The sequence below is a fragment of the Wolffia australiana genome, chromosome 13 (assembly GCF_029677425.1).
Source record: "Wolffia australiana isolate 7733 chromosome 13, ASM2967742v1".
In the NCBI taxonomy this organism is placed as follows: Eukaryota; Viridiplantae; Streptophyta; class Magnoliopsida; order Alismatales; family Araceae; genus Wolffia; species Wolffia australiana.
This window is the reverse complement of record NC_135847.1, coordinates 3,027,789-3,049,763: the sequence shown is the minus strand read 5'-3', so window position 1 is coordinate 3,049,763 and position 21,975 is coordinate 3,027,789. Positions and strand designations below refer to the sequence as shown.

Genomic DNA, 21,975 nt, shown 5'->3' with positions numbered 1-21,975 from the left:
GGAAGAGGGGAGAGAAATCAAAGAAGAATGAGATGATCGTAGAAAATTTGCACATTCACACCGCACAGAGGTCTGTGCTGTGTGCAGAACGAATGCACAAATTTTCTGTGCGACATGAAGTGCAAAAATCGCACCGCACCACAAAATCGCACAAAAGAGATTTGGTCGCACAAATGGACCATCTCTAGTGACCATCTCTAGCGTCTTAATCTGAAAGTCACTTCAATCCTTTGCGTTTGCAATAGACGAAAATATCTATATGAGATTTTGAATAAGCAAATTACTCTCTTAATCATAATTAGGAACAAAAGTCAAGGGTGCCTTTGTTCAAAGGATGAGGGATCTATTTATACATCCAACATGATCAATGAATAGAGGAAGGTAAGAAGTAATTTCAATGAATTTATGAAAAAAAATTTAAATAAATTCATTTTATATTTTATGACTTATAAAATTAAGTGTGACATGCAAATGGAGTCCCCAATGGAGTCTAAGTGGCTGCCCTCGGCGCATGAGAGATGTGCTGGAAAGAGATAGATGTGCGCGTGACACAGATCATTAATTCTCGATGTGGCCATATGTCATCTCGAAATAAATTATTATTTGTCTTTTCCTTGTGGGATTAATGTCCATTGATTTGGTGGTTACATGGTGGAGATCAAATCATCTATAGACAAGCTTTAACATGCAACATTGATTTCAATTAAAGAGGACTGGTGGGTGTCGTGATGCAGTCTAATTGGAAAAAAATCAAAAATAACAAAATGATTAGGTGGCAGGCACGTGGCACGATCTAGAGACCCCATCCAACAGATGCGATTGCGATGGATGACTGTGTTATTTTGCAATGTCTGTCCCCCTTAATAGAAGATGGCATAGTAGCATAAGAGACGTCACACTGATGGACCAACCTCATTGGACGACACATCTTTAGCTTATTCGATGGGCGCAACTCTCTCTCCTCTCAATAAATCAGGGTGACATGGTGGTATCCTAACCATTCTGACGTATATCAACTCATTTTGTACCACTAGGAACTGTCAATCATCTTTAAATATGGTTTCTACAATTTTAGCCTATCATCTCATTTTGCCCATAATTTGCACTCAGATTTGATCAATGGTTCCAGGCCATGGTTATTACACTAACTTTGGGATGAGAGAGACTTGATCTTTCTGTCTGTGTACTATCTCTATCACTATCTCTCACACGCTCCCTCTAAAAGTCTTTCCCTCCCTTAGTTTGGCGTCACGGGGACCAAGTTAGGGGCCTATCCCACTTCTGAGGCCACATCATATGGGCCCTAGTCCCCTCATCCTCGGGCTCCTTTGAGCCGGATGACGCATCCTACCTAGGACCCTTCAACAACTCGTTTTATTATTCTTCCTCCACAAGTGACAATTATACTTAATCCCTTTTGGTATAATTATATATTAAGAAAAAACAACACATGATTCTGCATAATTTCTAATTCACATCCCTCTTTTTTTTCCTTTTTTTTGCATGAGGGCCCCAGTGGCAAGCCACTCTGGTGGGCCCTCCCCCACAATAAATTAATTCGGATATTTAACTGATAAGAACAGATACTTCACTTGATCTAAGCCAAAAGGCCGAGAAAGGCCGTAATTATCACTTCCCCCTCTTATTCCTCATAGTATCTCTAGTTTTTTTTCCTTTCTATACTTATCAGGGGATTTTTAAAAGTATTTCTAATTTTTAAAATGTTGGCCGAACAGATATTTTTAAAACTATTTCTTATTTTTCCATGACTAAAATCTGAGGGCCAGTCCTTTACTACGTCTTATTAACCGCATGATCACGTGACTACTCACATGACCCGCCTGTTTTGTCTGATCAGTTCTGAAAATTAAAATAAAATAATACCCGAATCTTCTTCATTACATTTCTTGAAATAAAGGCTATTGACTTTCTGTGGGCCCCAAACCCTGACGCCGTGGACGACAAATATCGAATAATTTATAATTGGGAGTTTTAAAGTCAAAAATGAAAACCATGGGCAGTTATATAATAAATCGCACGCCAAGAGAGAGTGAGTTGGCACGATCGTGGTGGTCCCACATTGCAAAACAATGAAATGATGCCACGTGTACGTGATTTCTCTTCACTCGTCTTCCTCGCCTTCTGCTATAAAAAGCCCACGCCTTGCGCGGGCATTCGAAATTTCTCCACTTCTTAACCGCCACTCTCTCAATCCTCCGAAGAACTGACGAGATCGATCCTGATTTCTCGTTCGACGACGATCGCTGATCTTCAGAGAGTCCGATTGAATGTAAAATTGCTGATTCGAGCTCGAAGAGCTGCGCAGACGATTCAATTTCCATTTTTCATCATCTTCTGACGTTGCGATTCGGCTTCGATGCGGTGACATCTGATCTCGATTTGGAAGAATTTCACTTGCGGAATTCGAAGCGTGCTTGAAGGAGTCGTCTGCGTTCGATCTTTTTCCGTTTTCGATCGGCTTCTTATGCTGTGATTCGGATTTGATGCGGGTACATCTAATTCCGATGCCGAAGAATCTGAGCTCGAGGAATTCGAAGCGCGTATGGAGCGATTCATTTGCAGTGTGCTTGAAAGAATTGTCTGCGCTCGATCTCATTCGATTTTCCGTCCTCTCAGTACGGTATGATTCGAGTTTGAAGCTGAAAATCTGAACTCGCGGAATTCTGAGCTTGTTTAGATTCATTCCTCTGCAGTTTGCTTGAAGGAGTCGTCTGTGTTCGATCGTTTTCCATTTTCCGTCCTCTTATTAGGTTGTGATTCGGCGTCGACGTGGTTACGCCTAATTCACTCGCTGAAGAATTCGAATTTGAAGAATTCGGAGCGTGTATAGATTCATTTAAGTTCAAGGTGATTGAAGGAGTAGCCTGCGTTCGGTCTATTTGTCGCTATGGAGCGGCGTACAGGGGAGAATGGTGATTCTATTGCGCTGGGAGAAGAGGAAGAGTTCGTGGTGGAGGATGTTCCTGAGGCCAATGTTAATTCCACCGGCAGCCGGTTCGCGCTTCTGGCGCGTGAATTGAGGATGCGAGCAGCGAGTCGGGATCGACTTGCCAATGGATTGGTAGGTTGCTGCAGCCGCTTCATCATCGATCCAGAGAACAAGTAAGAATCGAAACACAAATTTTGGCTTTTCACTCTTATTTTTCTTATTTATCTTTTCAATGACGATGACGATACCTGATGTAGTGTTCACGCTTATTTTTCTTTTCAACCGTCGTTTTGCGGGATGGCTCCTAAATTATTACAAATAATTTCATCATTTTCTTCCTGAAATCTTGACTGCTACTAGAAACATACCAAATCATAGATCCGTAGATCAGTCATGTAATCGTATTTTACCGATAATTGACTCACAGATCTCATAAGCGGAAGGGAAAATTGAATGATGATGACGATCAGTGACGTATTGCGTTCGTATGTGTTTTTTATTTCGACCGTTGTTTTGCGGGAACGAATCCAAATTATTCGAAATAACTCCATCATTTTTATTTTTCTAGAAAGCTACTCGTCTTGTCCAAACAATCGAAAGATCAAGAGCATTTAGTTTTAAACCATTTCACAATTTTGTCTAAACTAGACTATCCTAGTTTCCTGATTATTTCTCTATCAAAGTTTTGCTTCTCTGTTGATTTAATTGCAGAAAGGGGCTGGAGATATCTGAATTTTCCATTTTCTATTTCAAGTGGTCGAGTGTTTGGCTGCTTGCCCTCTATCAGAAGAAAACCCCAAAAACCGTTCTCTGACTCGCAGAGAAAATTTCTGATAAAAAGTTCAAACTGTCACGTTGTGGGTCCCACATCTGGCGTGAAAGAACTGAACTGCCATCGTCGTTTTCCACTGAGCTGTCCAACCATCGAGATCCACGCTCTCATGTCCCACCCACCGCTTTTTCTATCAATTTCGTAATCACTTTCCTTTTAAGGTGTGTAATCTACGGAATTATTCCTATACTCCATATAGAGGTGAATAATAATATAACTAATAAATATTCCAATGGAGTTTAGGATATTTCGATTGAGCAAATTAGAATCTAAAAACAACTGTATTGAACCGTTCTTGAATCTAAAAACGCTATCATGTCCTCTTCTCATCACCGCTCCACGACGTATGTCACCCTCCCAAAAAGGAAAGAACTTTGGTTGCAAATTATCCACACTTAAGATCATAGTTAATGAAACATGTACATTCCGCTTAAAGGGGAAACCTTTCTTCAGATAGCTCTTTCTTATACTTCAGTTCTTTTGACGCGCTACTTTCGGCGATTCCTCTCTGCTCTGTTCATTTCGGAAATGCGGGAAAAGATGATGATGATGATAATTTTTTTTTCTTATTTCAATGTGTCTCTCTGTCTAGATTGTACCGTCTGTGGACACGTTTTATACTATTATGGGCGATTTACTCGTCCTTCTTCACCCCGCTGGAGTTCGGTTTCTTCCGCGGTTTGCCGGAGAATCTTTTACTGCTGGACATCGCGGGGCAGTTCGCCTTCTTAGTCGACATCTTCGTTCGCTTCTTCCTTGCCTTCCGCGACGAGCGGACCTACCGTATGATCTACAGTCCACGCCGAATAGCTCTCCGGTAATGTCCCACTCGCACAATATTTATCCAATTCCTTTTCCTAATCACGTATCGTAGCTGTAAGAAGCAGAGATATCCGGTAACATAAAAACCTTGATGGATTCTGTACAGCTGGATCCGTCAAGGTTTTTAAGTTGGCCGATATTTCGAAAATAATATTTTAACATATTTGATAGAGAAAAATACAACTTGACCTCAACCATAAATTTTCGTATTGCTACAATACAATTAGATTTGAATAGGTTTTTAAGTTAGGCGATAGGTGAAAATAATATTTTACTTATGCAGAGAGAGAAAATATTTATACATTGACTGTTTTGTTCTTAAAAAAAAACTCCTATAAGAATTCGGAATTTATGTATAGCCCGAATACAACCGGATTCGACTCAAGATTTTATGTTACCGGATAATTCTGTTTATCGCATCGTCATTATTCAAAAATAATATTTTAACCTAAGCAGAGAGGCTATATTCATATATTTTTTGTTTTTTTTCTTCAAAAACAACAATTTTGACCTGAACCAGGAATTGTCGCACAACTCAAATGCCTCTCGATCCGTCTAGGTTTTTAAATAGTCCGATAATTATGCTTCTTACAACCGTAATAGTTCAAATTTTTTTTGACATGTGCGGAGTTTACCTTTTAAAAGACAACAATTTGACCTGAACCCCAAATTATGGTATTACTCTAATGCTGATTACCTTTTAAATCGGGTGTAACCAATAAAATGAAAATTGAATATGTAAGACTTTGCATTCACTCAGTTGACAAAAAATCTAAATGAAAGTTTCAAAAGTCCCTTTGTTTGAGTAGAGGGGTTTTATTATCAAAATCCCTTTTTTTGTTATTGAGTCTATGTTTCAAATTTCATTTAGTTTAGTATCGCCCTGCATATGATAGGATAAATAACTCATTTATTTAATTTTAATAAAGCATTACAAAAAAAACCAACTTTTGGGATGACGCGTCATCTCATCCCGGCCGACGTCTTGAAAGCGAGACGGATTACGAGACGCAATGAACTCCGTCCCACGTCTACGAACACTTGAAACCAGTATGACGTAGGGTCTGAGAGCAATTATTTTTTAATATTCTGGATGCCGCCGATAAAAATAGGGTGTTTTCAAAATTAGTGCCGTGGAATTGGTAACAAATCCATGGGTTCTCGATTGGCGTTCAAGTTTTTCCCTTTTAAGGACGATTCTGTTTTCTTTTTTTGCCAGATACGTTAAGGGGGGTTTCTTCTTAGATCTTCTTTCATGCCTCCCATGGGATATCATATACAAGGTAAGCTGTGACTTCTGGGCCGATGATGATTCAGTTTTTCTCTTGAAATATATTTTTCTAACAATGAAAGTCATAGGACAATATTCTACGCATACTTAGCGGTTGACTAACCAAATTCGGCGGTTGTTTTCGATCGATTTTAATTTACCTAAGTTTCAATTAACGGGTTTTTTATCGCAGGCAGCCGGAAGAAAGGAAGAAGTTAGGTACTTTCTGTGGATCCGATTATGCCGGGTGCGCCGGGTAGAAGAATTTTTTCAATCTTTGGAAAAGGATATTCGGATAAACTACTTGTTCACGCGGATTGTTAAACTCATCGTCGTTGAGCTGTATTGCACGCATACAGCTGCTTGTATTTTCTACTACCTGGCGACGACTCTGCCTTCCTCTATGGAAGGTTACACTTGGATAGGAAGTCTACAACTCGGTGACTACAGCTACAAGAACTTCCGAGATTTAGATCTTTTCAAGCGGTACATAACATCACTATATTTTGCTATAATTACGATGGCGACAGTAGGTATGCCCGCCCGTTTATGGACAGTCATTTTTAATTTTTATTTTTTCCAATTTAGGTGACATTGTCCAGGAACATGCTCTTCCTTGTCTACCTTATCCGGGACTTCTATTTAAATTCGTGCTATATGAAATGCATAGTGTTTGCCGTCAGTGATGACGACACCGATTCATCACCTCTCGTCTGCAAGTAGGATGACGTTGACGATTTTGTCTCGTCATTACCTCACTCCGATGTCAAGAGCCGATGACGAATCTGTCATCTTCATCATCATTTGTCCGCAGCCAGGATGACGACTGTCCAAACCGTCATCCTAACTCAGGCTGGGATAATTGCGAGGAGATTTGTGTCCGAAAATACTGGAACTCTGGACAATCACTAAGTTTCTCCAGATATCCTTTCTCTATGAAAAACAGTTTCTTAGACTTCAACAAAACAGAAGGGAATTCTTGTGTAGAGTTTTTTAACGTGGTATCAAATCAAAGTCTATTTTTTATGGTTTTGTAAAATTGTCCAGGTTACGGAGATATTCACGCGGTGAACGTTAGAGAAATGGTCTTTATTATCATATTTGTTTCCTTCGATATGATTCTCGGTGCCTACTTGATCGGGAATATGACTGCTTTAATAGTCAAAGGATCGAATACAGAGCGGTACAGAGATAAAATGGCCGAGTTGATTCGGTATATGAACAGAAATAAGCTCATGAGGGATATTCGTACTCAGATAAAAGGCCACGTGCGCTTGCAATATGACATCAGCTACGCTGATACTCGCGTTCTTCAGGACATGCCAATATCTATTCGTGCCAAGGTACGTTCTTAATAGCTTTATCATCCAATCATAATTTGTATTTCCATTGAACTTTTAACGTATATTGGAATTCTTTACAAGAAATATTTTCAAATGCAATGCCTTGTGCTGCAGATATCGCGGAGTTTGTACCGGTCGTTCATAGAGAAGATTCCTCTATTCAGAGGGTGCTCCACGGAATTCTTGAACCAGATTGTACGCAATTTTTTCTCTATTTGTTGATTTAATTTTCTTATAGTTTTTTATTATTTTATGTGTTATTTTTTCTTAAAAGGTAGTCAGGTTACAAGAAGAATTTTTTCTTCCCGGAGAATTAATCTTGGAACAAGGATCTGCTGTGGATCAACTGTACTTCGTCAACCACGGTTCCCTGGTGAGATTTTGTAAAGCTCCCCAACCTCTCTACGGGTATTTTTGTCTTTTTACCTTCTTGAATGTTTCCCTTTGAATAGTGGTAGCCCTCTTTCTAGAATGGTATTCAAGAATGAAGAATTTAACTTGTAACGTTGTTCAATCCCTATCCATACTCTGCACCACATCTCCACTCGAGAAATGAATAAATAGTATGTCACTAAAAAAATTCGGGTTAACAACAAAGTTCAATATTATGACATTATTTGAAAATACAAATTAATTATTAATTCACTTTGTTTATTTTGGGCAGGAGGGTGTGGTAATTGGTGAGGATGGGTCGGAGGAGACAATATTGAAGCTGGAAGCTGAAAGTTCATTTGGGGAGGTCGCCATGCTTTGTAACATCCCACAACCTTTCACTGTTCGGGTCTCTGAGCTGAGCCGGCTCTTGCGGTTGGACAAGCAGTCCTTCACCAGTATCTTGCAGATTTACTTCTTCGATAGCAGGGCTGTCTTCAAAAACCTTCTATCGGTTATTTTCTCTCTATAGTTCTCCATTTATATTTGATTAATTATGTTTAACTCTATCGGTTAATCATGCTTTTTAATGTGTAGGGTCATGAGACTACTATCCATCAGAAACAGCTGGAATCTGACATCAGCTTCCATGTTGGGAAGCAAGAGGCTGAGCTGGCACTTAAAGTCAACAATGCTGCCTTCCACGGAGATTTGCAACATCTTAAGGGTCTGATTCGAGGTGGGGCAGATCCCAACAAGACAGACTACGATGGTCGATCCCCTCTGGTACACTCTTACTGACCTTTCTCATATTTTATGTGTTATTTTTTGTCATTTTATTATGTTTGGGACATTTTGTTCTTTCCCTTCTCTTGAATGTTTCCCATTAAATGGTGGTAGCCGTGAATAATGAGTTGAAGTTGAAGTCTTTAGCTGTCTTCAATACCTCTATCTCTCACTGTTTTTTCTCTCTCACTCTACTTTCTCATATTACCCATACTAATTTTCTTATCCAATCTTTCACTGTTTCAATTTTATTGAGTGCTTTGAACTATAGTATCAGAAGCATTACTGCTTTCATAATACGAATAATATTGGCCTATTATTTTTTCTTCTCCTAAGCACCATGCGGCTTCCAGAGGATTTGAAGATGCAATCCTGTTTCTCCTCCAAGAAGGCGCACATATCGATATAAAAGGTACTCTATGAAATTATTTCCATTTTCCTTCTCTCCCTTATCTATGCAAGTATAAGCATCTATCCATCTGTTTTTCCATCCTCCATCTAAATTTCTTGATGTGTTTCTTTATTATTGTCTCCTTTCTCTCCCTCACTCTCTCCCGTGGGATACAAATGTAACTATCTGTATGTTTAATAATTTTCAATATTCTTGACCATTTGTCTAATTTTCTTTCTTTTTTTCACGACACTTATATAAAACTATTTATCCATTTATTTGTCTAAACACATCAATCTGTTTATTTATTTACATGCATATTAACTTTTCCTTCCTTATCTGTTCATTTTTCGTGACATATAAATTAAACTGCCTGAACATATGTTTGTCTATCACCCATCTTTTTTTCTATTTAAGTGGTTATCAACTATTTCTTTACTTTTCGGCCTCTTTCTCTGGACGCATAAATATAGAAAAAGTTTAACCATCTATTTGCCTATACTCTATGATTCTTTTAGTTTGTTTATTTACATGTTTCTCTACTATCTTTCCCATTCTGGTTTCGATCTCTTAACACATAATTGTGACTATTTATTCATTTTGTTGCCCAACTTATATCTCTGTATAGGAATTTTACAAGTTTTAGGAATACTTTCTTCTTGTTTTTTCACCATTTATTGTGTAAAAAACAGATAAATTTGGTAACACTCCATTGCTGGAGGCCATCAAGAACGGGCATGACAGGGTGGCCTCACTCTTGGTGAAGCGCGGTGCGGTCTTGGCCCTTGATGATGCTGGGTCTCGCCTCTGTCAGGCCGTGGCCAATGGCAACGTTGACTTTCTGAAGAGGGTCCTCACATATGGGGTTGACCCAGATTCCAAGGACTATGATCACCGTACACCTCTCCACCTGGCAGCTGCTGAAGGGCTCTACGTCATTGCCAAGATTCTCCTTGAAGCCGGCGCCAGCCCCCTCGCCGAAGATAGGTCAGCATGTTGCAAAATTTATAAAAAAATATTTTTATGTTGAATAATATCATGATATTAACCAACGTGAAGGATACTTTTGAATTTTTATTAACCCAGATTAGGTGCTAAAGCATCATCAAAATATTATGTCATCATAACAAGCCCTTTGGGTGTAAACTGTCCTAATATTACCAAGATGCATAGTATCCCATTGTATGTAGACCTTTTTTTTTCAGCAATATTTCAAATTTATCTCGACATAAGAAAAACATCATGTTTTTTCTATCTATCAAGATGGAGGGTTACATCATGTCAGCATAATGCACTATCCACCTCAACGTGACAAATTATTTTTGATTTTTTTTTTCTGAAGATGGGGTAACACACCTTTAGATGAGGCTCGAAAATGTGGCAGCAGGCCAATAATAAAGTTGCTGGATGCAGCCAAAGCCAAGGAGTTGATTGACTTCCCTGAACAACAAAGGGATCTCCGTAAGTACATGAAAACCTTTCCCATTGCTACTCTTAAGCGGTTGGGTTGGGGGTCTGGTGGACTTTTGGTTTGGTCAACTTTTGATTGAGTTGACTTTGTGTCGGCCCCGCTTTGGGTTGGGTCGATAGTAACTCCCAAAGTCAATCTGACCACCCGAACCCGACCAGGGTCACGCTGAATCCTAAGGACCATTAGAGTTGTATTAACCAGACCAGCCCAAGAGGGCAAGTTGGGGTTTGTGTCTACCTGGGTCGGGAAATATTGGCCCAACCAGGGGTTAACCTGCTCAAGCAGGCTCATCAGGGGTCGATTTGATGGACTGGGTTGACTTTGGGTCAGGTCAACCATCCGACCCAGCCACCACGGCTTCGGCACACGCCATTCATAACGTCAACATTGACGACCATCGTTAACGACGAAGAATTTCCCATGATGGTTGATGGTGCTGATTGACGAGGTACAGATGACAGTTGACGCCTTCGTCCACATCAACCATCACAATATTGTCTAGTCGACCTCAACTTTATCGACCATCGCCGCCATCAATGTTGAGATCGTCGGACATGTGATGATGATGTTACCCATCATTTACTTTAACAAATTCTTCGTTATTTGGGTGTGGTGACCACTGTGTCGATGACGACTATGATATTTTTTCATGTGTTTTTTGAATGAAATTTTCGTTTTTTTATTTTATGGGCTGTGGCAGATAAGTTACACCCTGTAAGGTGCACGGTTTTCCCGTTCCACCCGTGGGACCCACCGGTGGTAAGGCGCGAAGGGGTGGTGATGTGGGTCCCACGCTCCATGGACGACCTGGTGAAGGCTGCTCAAGATCAGCTGAGTTGCTCGGGGTGTCGAATTCTTTCGGAGGATGGGGGAAGGATCCCTGACATTGAGATGATATCCAACGGCCAGAAACTTTACTTGCCCCCAAGCACATCAGTGGATAATGACAGGCCAGAGGATTAGCCACTTTATCTCTCTAGCTAATGAGCAAATTAGGTTGGAATCTCACCCTTGTTCTCCTATGATCAATCTGTAATTATGTACATTTATTGATTGAGTGCGTAAAGAAAGCATAGTGAAATCCCTCTTTCTTCCTCTCACTGTCATATAAAGAAAGTTGAGCCATGAGAGCAGAGTCAACAAAGGTGATGCCTGGTACGAAGCAATGAAAAGTTCTGCAAGGCATAAGTTTAGGAGCAGAGCGAAGCGGACGAGCTATTTTTGCTTAGGCACAACGAGCTATTTTTGCTTCTTGGACTTGTTGATTGAGAGATATAGAGATAGAGGTAGAGCAGGAAGAAGTGTGAAGAGACAGGTAGATATGGTGATGTAAAGGGAATTGAAAGGCCGATTGATGGAGAGGATCATTAAAGTGGTATTGATAGATACAGAGATAGACATGGTCGTTCGGTTCTTTTTGTGCGAATTTGTGTGAATTGTTCGTTCTGTTCAGTTTTCTGAACATAACAAAAATGAATTCGAACAGAACATCGCACAGACCTGTGTGCGGTTCTTTTGTTCGCTTTGTGCGAATTTTGTTCAAATGTGCGAATTGTGTTCATTTTTTAATATAAAAAAGAACAGAACAAAGAACAAGGCCCTGTGTGGTTCTTTTGTGCGAATTTTTTGTTCGTTTTAAACGAACAGAACAGAACAACAATGTGTATACAGAGATGATCATTAAGAAATAAGAGAAGAGGAGGATAGAGAGAGAGAGAGAGAGCTAAGTGGACGGCCTGCTAGGCACTAAGCGGGCTTTGAATTCGTTCCAGGGGACGTCCCTCTCGAGATAGTCAATGTTGGATGGGTCGAAGGGGCCGCGCACCACGTCTACTGACCATATGACTGCGTTTGCTGGCAAAACACTTCTTGCCAGGTCTGCCGATGTCCCTGAGCTCAGCAACGACGAAAATCCCTTTCCCACCACAACAAGAAAAATAAAGAAAATTCACAAAATTAACATGGGAAAACAAAATGTCTAGGCAACTCTTAGTTGTAAGGGCAGTATTTTCTTGCTTCACATGTTAGATAAACATGCCCTTCCACCTTAATCCGGCAATGGGTCATACATTTCAACCAGACAAGGCGCGGAGGTCGGTCCAGATTGGCTGGTTACATGGTCATTTCAAGTTAGTGCCACTAGTTACAGCAGAAATGGGCAGCGCTGTTCTAGTTAAGTTGTGCCCTTTCCACAGTCTGCTGAGCATTCATGGTATGCTATTTATAAAAAAAAATAGTAAACTAAAGAAATGACTTATGTGGGTGATTGGTCAGAAGGTTCACTTTGTGGCATTTAAAACATTTTTTTGGCATTAAATTTAATAAGATTGTGGTCTATGTGCCCAATTACAGTTCTGTGGTAGGTATAGTGCACCGACGTGGGCATCTTTTAGTCCCAGTAATGAAAAACCGTCTCGTCCAAGGTTTTGGACAGTGAACGGTGCAGATTTTTGTCTGCCGACGAAAGCTGGACTGTTTTTTTGTTTCGGGACAAAAAAAAGTCTCATCCTCAGGTGTTTAATGGGACAGGAGACGAATGTACTAAAATCCCATTTTATGATATTTTTATCAAATTCTAAAACTTCTATGAATTGGAAGGTCTATTCCGGATGTCATTTGGGAATTGGGACCCCAAGGGTGCACGTGTTTCCTAACAAGACAGTTCTAACAGGGGCATTTTATGATATCAAATTCCTAACAGGGGCGGTTTGGGAATGGGATGGTTCCTGGTCAGGATAGTTTTGGGATGGGAAATGGGAAGTATAGTGCACCGTCGTCCAGGACGAGGACAAAGGACAGGACAGGACGAAGATATCCCCGACCTACATCCCATTTTTTAGACGTTTGTCAAAATCATTCCCATCCAGAGTTTAGCCCATCCCAAATATTTTCATCCATGTCCCCTCCCGTCCAAAAACTATCCCGTCTGAGTCATTCTAGTCCCGTCCCACGTACAGGATGAAAAAAATACGTCAACCTTACTGATGCCATATCGTGCGTCAGCATTAGGCCTCTCAGAACTGTCCCGTCTGGAGCTCTCATGCTCCTACTTGACTCCCACGGGACCCATCCTGTCCGCCATCCAAAGCCCCAGATGGGCAGTTATTTCATCCGTCCCATCATTCATCCAACTCCCAGACCGGATGACCGGATGATTTATTCATAGACGGACGAAATAACCATCCCATCGGTGTCCATGCACTATATTGGGAAGGGACGAGAACCATCTATAGTTTCGGATCGTCCGGGACATGGACGATGGACAGGACAGGACGAATTGTGTCCCGTCAGACGTCCGGCTTCAGTGCAGGGACGTGTACGGGATGATTTTTCTGTCCAACGATACAAAAACCATCCTGTCCATTCGTCCTGGGATGAATTTTCGTCCCTTCCGGGGAAAAAACCGTCCCGTCCCTTGTCCCGGATGAAAAAAACCCGTTTTATATTTTTAATATATTAAAGGTATGTTAAAAACCCGTTGATATTGATTTTTCTGAGTTTTTTAGGGAAATTTGGAGGACAGAGAATGTGGAGGGTAGTGTTTGTCCAACCGATATCTGGTATCGGACAACCGATACCCGATATCTAGAAAAAAATCGGGACGGTGTCTGATATTGGATATCGGATATCGAACGATATCCGTCAGTTAGGTGTAGACGGATATCTAAGACAGATATCGGAGGGGTAAGGATGATCCGGATTTCGGATTTCAATATCCGGATATCCGAACCGGTATCCGGATATCGTTATATGGTATCAACATAAAAACATTATAATATTCATCACCTTTAATGATTTCTTTAAATCAAATGGCATAAGTTTTTGATATGTTATCAACCTCGGTTAATATATACAGTGCAAAATTTTTATTTTCTTCCATATGGGATAACAGGATTCGGAGTTTACATTACACTTCGAATCCTGTTATCCCATATGGAAGAAAGTAGAAATCGTGCGCTGTATATATTAAACAAGGTATAATATTTATTTAACGATATAATAACATATTAATAAGAATTCAGTATATTTAAGATATTAATAACTCATCCAATAAATATAGACCGATATTTATATTTTCTTCCATATGGGATAAAGGATTCACAGTTTGATGTTAAACTCGGAATCCTGCTGTTATCTCATATGGGAGAAAGAAAAAGTTCGAGCTCTATATATTAAACGTGCCACTTAATAATTAAAAAGCTCCTAACTACCCTCTTCCGCACGACGATTCGTCTAACTACTGCTTAATAATGATTAAATTATATTTTTATACAACCCTTCTAAGTTGGATATCGGAATCCGATATCCAACACCGATATCCGATGTCGTCATCCCCCCTCCTGAGATGGAGGCGTATGACGACATCGAGACAGATATCGATATCGGATATCAACACTGTAGCAACCGATATCCGATACTGATATCCGGATATCGAAAAAAATGGATTCCGGAAATTCCATTTACGGTATCCGATACAGCATCCGTCTCAATACCGTCATCCGATACCAGTATCAAGACGGGCAAACACTAGCGGAGGGACACATGTACAATTACTTTTGAGCAGCATTAGTTTGTGCGTGCGTCAAATACAAGGACTTTAATGCAAAATGTCACAACTGCGCCATACTGACGGTTTTTTGTCCTTCTCCGACTGTCCATCGTCCGAGACCTCCGGACGGGACGGTTTTTTCATCCCACGGGATGAAAACCGTCCCGTCCGGTCGTCCCCGGGGCAAATTTTTATCCCGATTTTCGTACATTCCCTTGGACGGGACGATTTTTTTATCCTGGGACGAAAAAATCGTCTGGTCTCGTCCGCGTCCCTGCACTATAGAACCATAGGCGCGAGTTTATGAGCGGGAGAGGACGAAGCCGAGCAGTCTCAATTTTACTAAAGGTACGAAGATAGGAGTTCTTACTCGGAAGACGAGGACGGTCTCGTCCTCTCCGTGGACGGAGGCCTGGAGGAGGAAGGCCTGGCCTCGGGCGGCGGTGCTGAACAATTCCACCATAGCCAGCTCGGCGTTGTGCGCCCCTTCTTCTTCTTCTTCGCCGCCGTATCTCAGCGTTCTCCTCGCCGCGCAGACCCACGCCGCCGAAGGCCGGCCGGCGGCGGCGAGCCGCCGCGGAAAGGGCGGCGGTGGCGGCGGCGCCGCGGCGGGAAGGGCGGCAGCCAATGATTGGCGAGGGAGGCGGGTAGGTGGGCCCGGGCGCGGGGCTTGCCGGAGTACCGTTGCAGCGCCGATCATGGCGGGCGGCGGAGACTGGCTCCTGAGGGCTCCTTGAGGATAAGATACTGCGGAAGACCGTCATCCGTAAATGCGTTACCGAACCCATAGGTTCGTCACCCGTCATCTGTCATCCGTCATCCGTCACCGAATCCATAAATCCATTATCCGTCATCCGAAAATCCGTCACCAAATCCATTACTTGTCCAAATTTTGAAAGTGAATATTGAGAGAAGGAAATGTTTTAGATATTAACATAATTGAACACACTCTCAAGAGGTATATTTTGAGTAATTATTTTTTTAACATGAGAAGCATATGACGCCAAAAACAGACCAAAGTCTTATCATAGCCAGGACTTATAGAAGGTGGATTTTGCTGATCGTTATTCCCACTGACAATACTAAAAGGTTTTTTGAAATTTCCTTGCAGAGGTATTGGTTGGATGTTGTATACACTTCCACTTTAGGCGAAAGAGCCCATGTTATTGTTGGTATGCTCTCCAATCTCATCAGATTTATTTCCATTATTTTACATGTTCAGGATATTTCAGACATCATTTCAACCATCAGATATATCCCTCTAAACAATGGTAGCCCTCTCTTTATGAAGGGACTTAAGAATTGAGAAATGAAGCAGCAATGGTTCCTCTGCGCATCTCCAAATTCTTCTCTGCCTTGATCCTTCCTTCAGCCCTAAATAATCTCTTGCCCCCCTGTAATCATCTCTACGCAACTAGATCTTCAGCCGGAAATTTGATCTCTCTCATCTCAGATTGACATCTTTATTTCCATCCACTTTCACCTTATTGGAAACCACCAATTCATCCGAATAAAGAGCTCCAAGGTTCTTACCAATTGGCTTCTGTATGATCTCACAATCATGAAGGGCATAAAATATATTGCTTGAACACAGAGCTGTACGTTTTGGTTAAGGCTATAAATTAAAATTTTAAAATTTCAAATTTGAGTGACTTGAAACATGTCACCAAATTCATCTTTGCAATTTATATGCAAAAAAATTCACCATCTTTTTGATAACCCAAGCTCTTCATTCAAGAACCCAAATCAGCTCTCTTGGAAAACCAAGCGATTCCACTTTTTATTGCAGTCTTACTTTCCCCCCCTTTAGAACTAGAATAGAACCCAACAGGCTTAAATAATAATAATAAAAATAGAAAACAGAACCCCCCACCTAATTAGCATGTTATATACTTAGTTCCACAGCATAGGCAACAAGCGAACCCAGAATACTTTACATTCATTCCCCAAGTTCAAGAAACGGCCATTTATGAGCAAAAAGACTCCGTCTTTTATGGCACCCACATAACCCAGGTTCTCCCTCTAGAGCCAGAATCAGCATCCACAGACACCCAGCCTGTGAGTCAAGAAGAAAAAAAGGAAAACAAAAGTGCCATCCACCTCACTTGCTCTTGTTCAACAAGACGGCACTGCACTGGGCCATGATCTTTGATGCCCTGGTGATGGAATTAGTCATGTAAAAGTTCTCCACCACCGGCGCAAATGGCTCTGAGCTGATCTGCTCCATCTCCCCGTCTGGCCTCACACCGAAGAACGGCATCGCCGTCTCCCGCTCCTCCAGCCTCAGCAGATTCGGTGCCACCGTCTCCATCCTCGCCCGAACCCCTTCAAGAGAATCATAAGGCAGGCAGACTCCAGCAACCTCTGACAGCGCCCGGATGATCTTCCAGTCGTCTCTCGCGTCTCCCACTGTAGGCACTGCCGGGGAAGTCCACTGGGCACGCCCTTCCGTGTTGGCGTACGTGCCCTCCTTCTCGCTGAAGGCCGAGGCGGGGAGGATCACGTTGGCTCGGTACACGCCCCGGTCACCGTGGTGGCCCTGGTAGACTACAAAGGCATCATTGGTGAGATCTGAGGTTGAGATCTCGTCTGCGCCCATGAGGTAGACGAACTTGGCTGCGCCGAGGCTGAGGTCTGGCGGGGGGACGAGGCCCAGGTCTAGCGCCGCCGCTTGGGCGGCACCATGGAGAAGAACGTTGAGGCCATTCCAGTCGGGCCGGATGAGTTTGGTGCGGCGGGCGATGGCCTCGGCAGCAGTAAAGATGGCGTCTTTGTCGGGGCGGAGGAGGATGCCAGCGCCTAGAATGATGACCGGGTTCTGGGCTGCAAGGAGGGTTGCTGAGAAGGGGTGGCGGCCATGGGCGAGCTCGAGGAGGGCCACTGGAGAGGTGCCCAGGTGCTGGTGCTCGTAATTGAGGTCTGCGGCTGGGCCAATGTAGCCCACCTTGGCCTGCGTGGCTCTTACCACTTTCCTGATCCTCGCGTTCACCATCGGTGCTTCCACCCGTGGCTGGAAATCAAAGAGTTTAGAATAAGGGGGAAAAAGTGCAATGCTGTGGAAGACTGGCAGGTACTTGTGGATTATATGATGATCATGTTGCCATAAGATTGAGGGCATTGCCAATGAACAAACTTGACAAGAATCATGGAAACAAAATGATAATTTAGCTTTAGGTGAAAAAAGGTAAGTGGCCTAGAAAATAGAAGAACATGGTATTAACTGGAGGATTGCCAACCGGTATCTAGCCATTAATTCCCAAAATCAACCAAAAAAAGAGAATATGATAATTGTAAAAGAGGGACCCATGTACCTGGCTTCCTACAATGAGGATGGCGTCTGCACGCTCGAGGCCAGCAATGCTTGTATTCAGCAGATAACTTGACCTAAAGTCAGCCTGAGCGGAGCCATTTCCTTCACACATTACGTTGTTTGAGCCCATTCTGTTGAAGAAATCCTTGAGTGCCATCATTGACTCAGCATCAGAAAGCTGTCCAGCAATGCCAACCATCTCCTCGGGCTTGACCTGCTGGGCAACTTCTGCGACGATGGCCAGTGCATCTCGCCAGCTCACTGACTTAAAGCGCCCATCTGGTCCCCTGACCATTGGATCATTCAACCTCTGCCTCTTCAGACCATCATAGAAGAATCGGGTTTTATCAGAGATCCATTCCTCATTGATGTCCTGCAAAAAAATAAATTAAAGGTTGAAAAAAAGAATCCTCACAGAACTCTCAAAAATAAAACAAAGAACTTGAAAGGCCAACTCTGGATGCATCTAGTACACAGCCAAGAGCCAGAGGCACACAAGCAGGGTTTGGTATCCAACACTATAAGGATGAGACATCATCGTCATCCTGTCCATGAACAAATGAGGTTGGTGACAATGACGATGATGATAGATGACGAGTATAATTTATATATAATATTTTTCTCTCTCTCATCGTCTAGTAGGATGATGATGATCATAATTCGTCCGGCAGTCTGGAGTAATCCATCATTGTCATCGTCCCTTGTTTGAGGATAAGGACAACAATGATGACTTGTCATCGTCATCATCACCCTTGCAGAAGATGAGTTGCTATGCCGATCTGTGCGGATGACAATGACAACTTCAGTGCCTTCCTCCAACTATGAACGAATGATAATGATGATGAATGACAAGTTGTATAATTTTTTTTTCTGTAAGTAGACCCTCTCAACTGTCTCCCAGCATCCAGGATGGTGTTGATGAGACATCAGCTCTTTGTCATTTGTCTGGGCTAGGATGTTGATAAAAATAACCACTTGTCATCCTCACTGTCACTCGTCCACTGCTAGGGATGACAATGATGACATGACATCATCCTCTTGGCTGCAGATGAGTGCCGACTAAGATCTGTGTGGATAACGATGACAATGACCATCTGTGCGGATGAATTTGTAATCTTCCTACAACCCAACCCACACGCATGCCGAACCCATTTTGACAGTAAATTGAAATAATAAAACAATATATAGGGGATTTAAGAGAGGTAAAGACCTCATTCAGTCGTGGAAGAATGCGCATGACCTCGGGCCCTCGGCTGTCAATTCTTATGTTCGATCCAACAGCATCCATAACATCAATAGTCTCAGTGGCCTTGAGTTCCCAATTTCTGGCCTTGAACGCAAAAGGCTTTGAGGTGAGCGCACCGACAGGGCAAATATCTATCACATTTCCTGAAAGTTCACTCGTCATCAGCTTTTCAACGTAGGTACCAATCTCCTCTCCACTGCCACGACCAAGTATCCCAAGGTCTTGAACACCAGCAACCTCCGTAGCAAATCTTACACACCTGCAGCAACAATTATAAATTTTACACACTCCAATCTAAGTTTTTATACCTCATGATTCAAAAGTTCCAGTAATTTCAAATTCAAATAAAATGTAATAATAGTCAGTGCTAAATAAAAATAAATAAATAATCGAATGATTTAGTTATATACAGTGAACTTAGGTATCAAGTAAAGAAACATATATTTTAATGTAATGGAATCAGATTAAAATTTAAAAAATTAGCATGTAAAATTTAGTTAGTTTAAGCCAGGCTGCTCAAATGAACAAAGGAAAATAAGCCTTTCCCCCGTTTCCACAATTTCATGCAGTAACTTTTTCCAACAGAACTGCACAAATAGAGAATTTTTATTATTTTTAAGTTGATCAACTCAGTTCTATCAAAAGAGCACATGAAAATATCCATAATTCTAAAGAGGATAGCAAGTTTTCACAATTTTAGTAAAAAAAACCAAAGAAAAAACCTGCCTTGTACACTGAATGCACCGCGTCATCACAGTCTTCACCAGCGGACCGAGATTCTTATCAACAACCGATCTCTTCACCTCAGTGAAACGCCCTCGATCGGATCCGAACGCCATCGACTGATCCTGAAGATCACACTCCCCGCCCTGATCGCAGATCGGGCAATCCAGCGGATGATTCATCAGCAAAAACTCCATCACTCCTTCCCTCGCCTTCTTCGCCACGGGCGTGTCCGTCTTAATCTTCATCCCTGCAAAAAAAAAACCAAGAATTAGGGCTCCAGATTCACCAAAAGGCCACCGATCGAAATCAACATCAACGTCGTGTAAACCTGGAAGGGCGGGCATAGCGCAAGATGCCACGGGTTTGGGGGATTTCTCGACCTCCACGAGGCACATTCGGCAGTTTCCAGCGATGGAGAGGCGGCTGTGGTAGCAGAAACGAGGGATATCGACCCCGGCGACCTCGCAAGCTTGAAGAACAGTCATGCCCTTTGGGATTTTCACGGGATACCCATCAACAAATACCTCGATTGCGTCGTCCGGATTGGGGATTTCTACCCTGGCTCCGGCCACGGGCTTCCTCGGAGGCAAATCGAAGGCCGGCTCCGGCGTTGCCGCGGCTGCCGCTGCTCCTTCCGGTTTCTGCAGGTCCGTCGTAGACGAGATCCATCTCCATGATTGACGATCTGGGTTCTGCTGAAACCTTGAGAACCGCGAGAAATGGCAGTTCTTGGCGCGTTGCAGTGCTCTCAAGACGAACCCCATCTCCCCCCCCCCTTCTCTCTCTCTCTCTCTCTCTCTCTCTCTCTCTCTCTCTCTCTCTCTCTACTGCGTAGCAATGGAAGGGACGGCGATCTTGAGAAGATTGAGAGAGGTGACTCAGAGGCTTATATAGTGGTGACCACATCACTTGATTAGAGAAAATGTGTATTGATCCGACGGTGGAAACTTTGCCACGTTTACGTTTTATTTTGTGAAGTCAATTATTTTACTACTGGCATCTAGTCCTCTGTTAATACTGCACCTGTTTTTTTTTTAATAATTTTTTGGTCTTTGCACATTATATAGTTCTTGTGGTTTCTGAAGGATCATGTAAACTTGGCCCGTTTAAATTTATCTATTATAGTACTGGTTTCTAGTTATTTTTTAATGCCCCACCTATTTTTTTTATAATTTTTTATTTTTGCCCATTTCATTGTTCTTGTGGTTTTTGAAGGATCATGTTAACTTGGCCAAGCTCAATTTATCTATTGTATTACTGGCTTCTAATCATCTCTCAATACCCCACCTGTTTTTATAGAATTTTTTTATCTTTGCCTATTTCATTGTTATTGGGCTTTCTGAAGGATCATGTAAACTTGGCCCATTTAAATTTATCTGTTATATTACTGGCCTCTAATCATCTCTTAATACACCAACTATTTTTATAGAATTTTTTATCTTTGCCTATTTCATTGTTTTTGTGGTTTCTGAAGGATCATGTGAACTTGGCCTGTTTAAATTTCTCTATAATATTTCTGGCTTCTAATCATCTCTTAATGCCCCACCTATTTTTTTTTTTATTAAGTTTTAGTCTTTGCCCATTTCATTGTTTTTTGTGGTTTCTGGAGGATCATGTTAACTTGGCCCATTTAAATTTAACTATTATATTACTATTTTTTATGTTTTTATTTTTTTTAATGGCAAAAAACACGGTGCCGGGTACGGCCAACCTGACGGTTGTGCCCGTAGACCAATCCAGCCATGCCCTGGATGCCACCCAGGGGATTTTATATATAAGTGGAGTGTTTATAAGTGTTTATAGGCGTGGAACGCATATAAATATCCCAATTACACTCGGATCCCATTCGTCCACGCCCATGTTCAGAAAATGAAAAGATACATATGTGATACCTGGCAAGTGCTCGG

At 42.0% G+C, this 21,975-nt stretch overlaps 3 protein-coding genes and 1 pseudogene across 4 annotated transcripts; 1 reads left to right on the top strand and 3 right to left on the bottom strand.

The window, feature by feature from the left end:
* Positions 1-1,451: 1,451 nt before the first annotated feature.
* On the bottom strand, positions 1,452-1,622 carry LOC144711565 (U2 spliceosomal RNA; annotated as a pseudogene).
* Positions 1,623-2,195: 573 nt separating this feature from the next.
* Positions 2,196-11,318, top strand: LOC144711031 (potassium channel KOR1-like). 2 transcript variants are annotated; one of them, XM_078584942.1, is made up of 14 exons: positions 2,196-2,641; positions 2,772-3,123; positions 4,375-4,599; positions 5,824-5,887; positions 6,068-6,407; positions 6,922-7,217; positions 7,332-7,412; positions 7,492-7,590; positions 7,882-8,103; positions 8,187-8,375; positions 8,712-8,787; positions 9,459-9,753; positions 10,109-10,227; positions 10,938-11,318. In XM_078584942.1, exons 2-14 carry the CDS (start codon positions 2,909-2,911, stop codon positions 11,198-11,200), a joined length of 2,484 nt encoding a protein of 827 aa, XP_078441068.1. In that variant the 5' UTR covers positions 2,196-2,641; positions 2,772-2,908; the 3' UTR covers positions 11,201-11,318. The 2 variants fall into 2 exon arrangements, with proteins under 2 accessions (XP_078441068.1, XP_078441067.1); XM_078584941.1 differs by having other exon boundaries at positions 2,715-3,123.
* A 524-nt stretch (positions 11,319-11,842) lies between these two features.
* Positions 11,843-15,592, bottom strand: LOC144711395 (uncharacterized). The gene is made up of 3 exons (XM_078585382.1): positions 15,586-15,592; positions 15,157-15,533; positions 11,843-12,152 (listed from the first exon to the last, which is right to left on the bottom strand). The coding sequence occupies exons 1-3, from the start codon at positions 15,590-15,592 to the stop codon at positions 11,961-11,963; spliced, it is 576 nt and encodes a 191-aa protein (XP_078441508.1). The 3' UTR covers positions 11,843-11,960.
* Positions 15,593-16,695: 1,103 nt separating this feature from the next.
* EMB1467 (NADH-ubiquinone dehydrogenase) lies at positions 16,696-20,910 on the bottom strand. The gene is made up of 5 exons (XM_078584674.1): positions 20,397-20,910; positions 20,069-20,315; positions 19,307-19,601; positions 18,098-18,469; positions 16,696-17,796 (listed from the first exon to the last, which is right to left on the bottom strand). The coding sequence occupies exons 1-5, from the start codon at positions 20,830-20,832 to the stop codon at positions 16,888-16,890; spliced, it is 2,259 nt and encodes a 752-aa protein (XP_078440800.1). The 5' UTR covers positions 20,833-20,910; the 3' UTR covers positions 16,696-16,887.
* Between the last annotated feature and the right edge of the window lie 1,065 nt (positions 20,911-21,975).

Excerpts from the sequence above, each read along its gene's own strand:
- LOC144711031 (XM_078584942.1), top strand. The coding sequence starts at position 2,909 with ATGGAGCGGCGTACAGGGGAGAATGGTGATTCTATTGCGCTGGGAGAA. Across the intron at positions 3,124-4,374 it reads ATCATCGATCCAGAGAACAA|ATTGTACCGTCTGTGGACAC; the intron begins GTAAGAATCGAA and ends CTCTCTGTCTAG. Across the intron at positions 4,600-5,823 it reads CCACGCCGAATAGCTCTCCG|ATACGTTAAGGGGGGTTTCT; the intron begins GTAATGTCCCAC and ends TTTTTTTGCCAG.
- EMB1467 (XM_078584674.1), bottom strand. The coding sequence starts at position 20,832 with ATGGGGTTCGTCTTGAGAGCACTGCAACGCGCCAAGAACTGCCATTTC. Across the intron at positions 20,316-20,396 it reads CGCTATGCCCGCCCTTCCAG|GGATGAAGATTAAGACGGAC; the intron begins GTTTACACGACG and ends TTTTTTTTGCAG. Across the intron at positions 18,470-19,306 it reads TTCTTCCACGACTGAATGAG|GACATCAATGAGGAATGGAT; the intron begins GTCTTTACCTCT and ends ATTTTTTTGCAG.
- LOC144711395 (XM_078585382.1), bottom strand. Across the intron at positions 12,153-15,156 it reads AGACCGTCCTCGTCTTCCGA|GGATTTTCGTCGTTGCTGAG; the intron begins GTAAGAACTCCT and ends GTGGTGGGAAAG.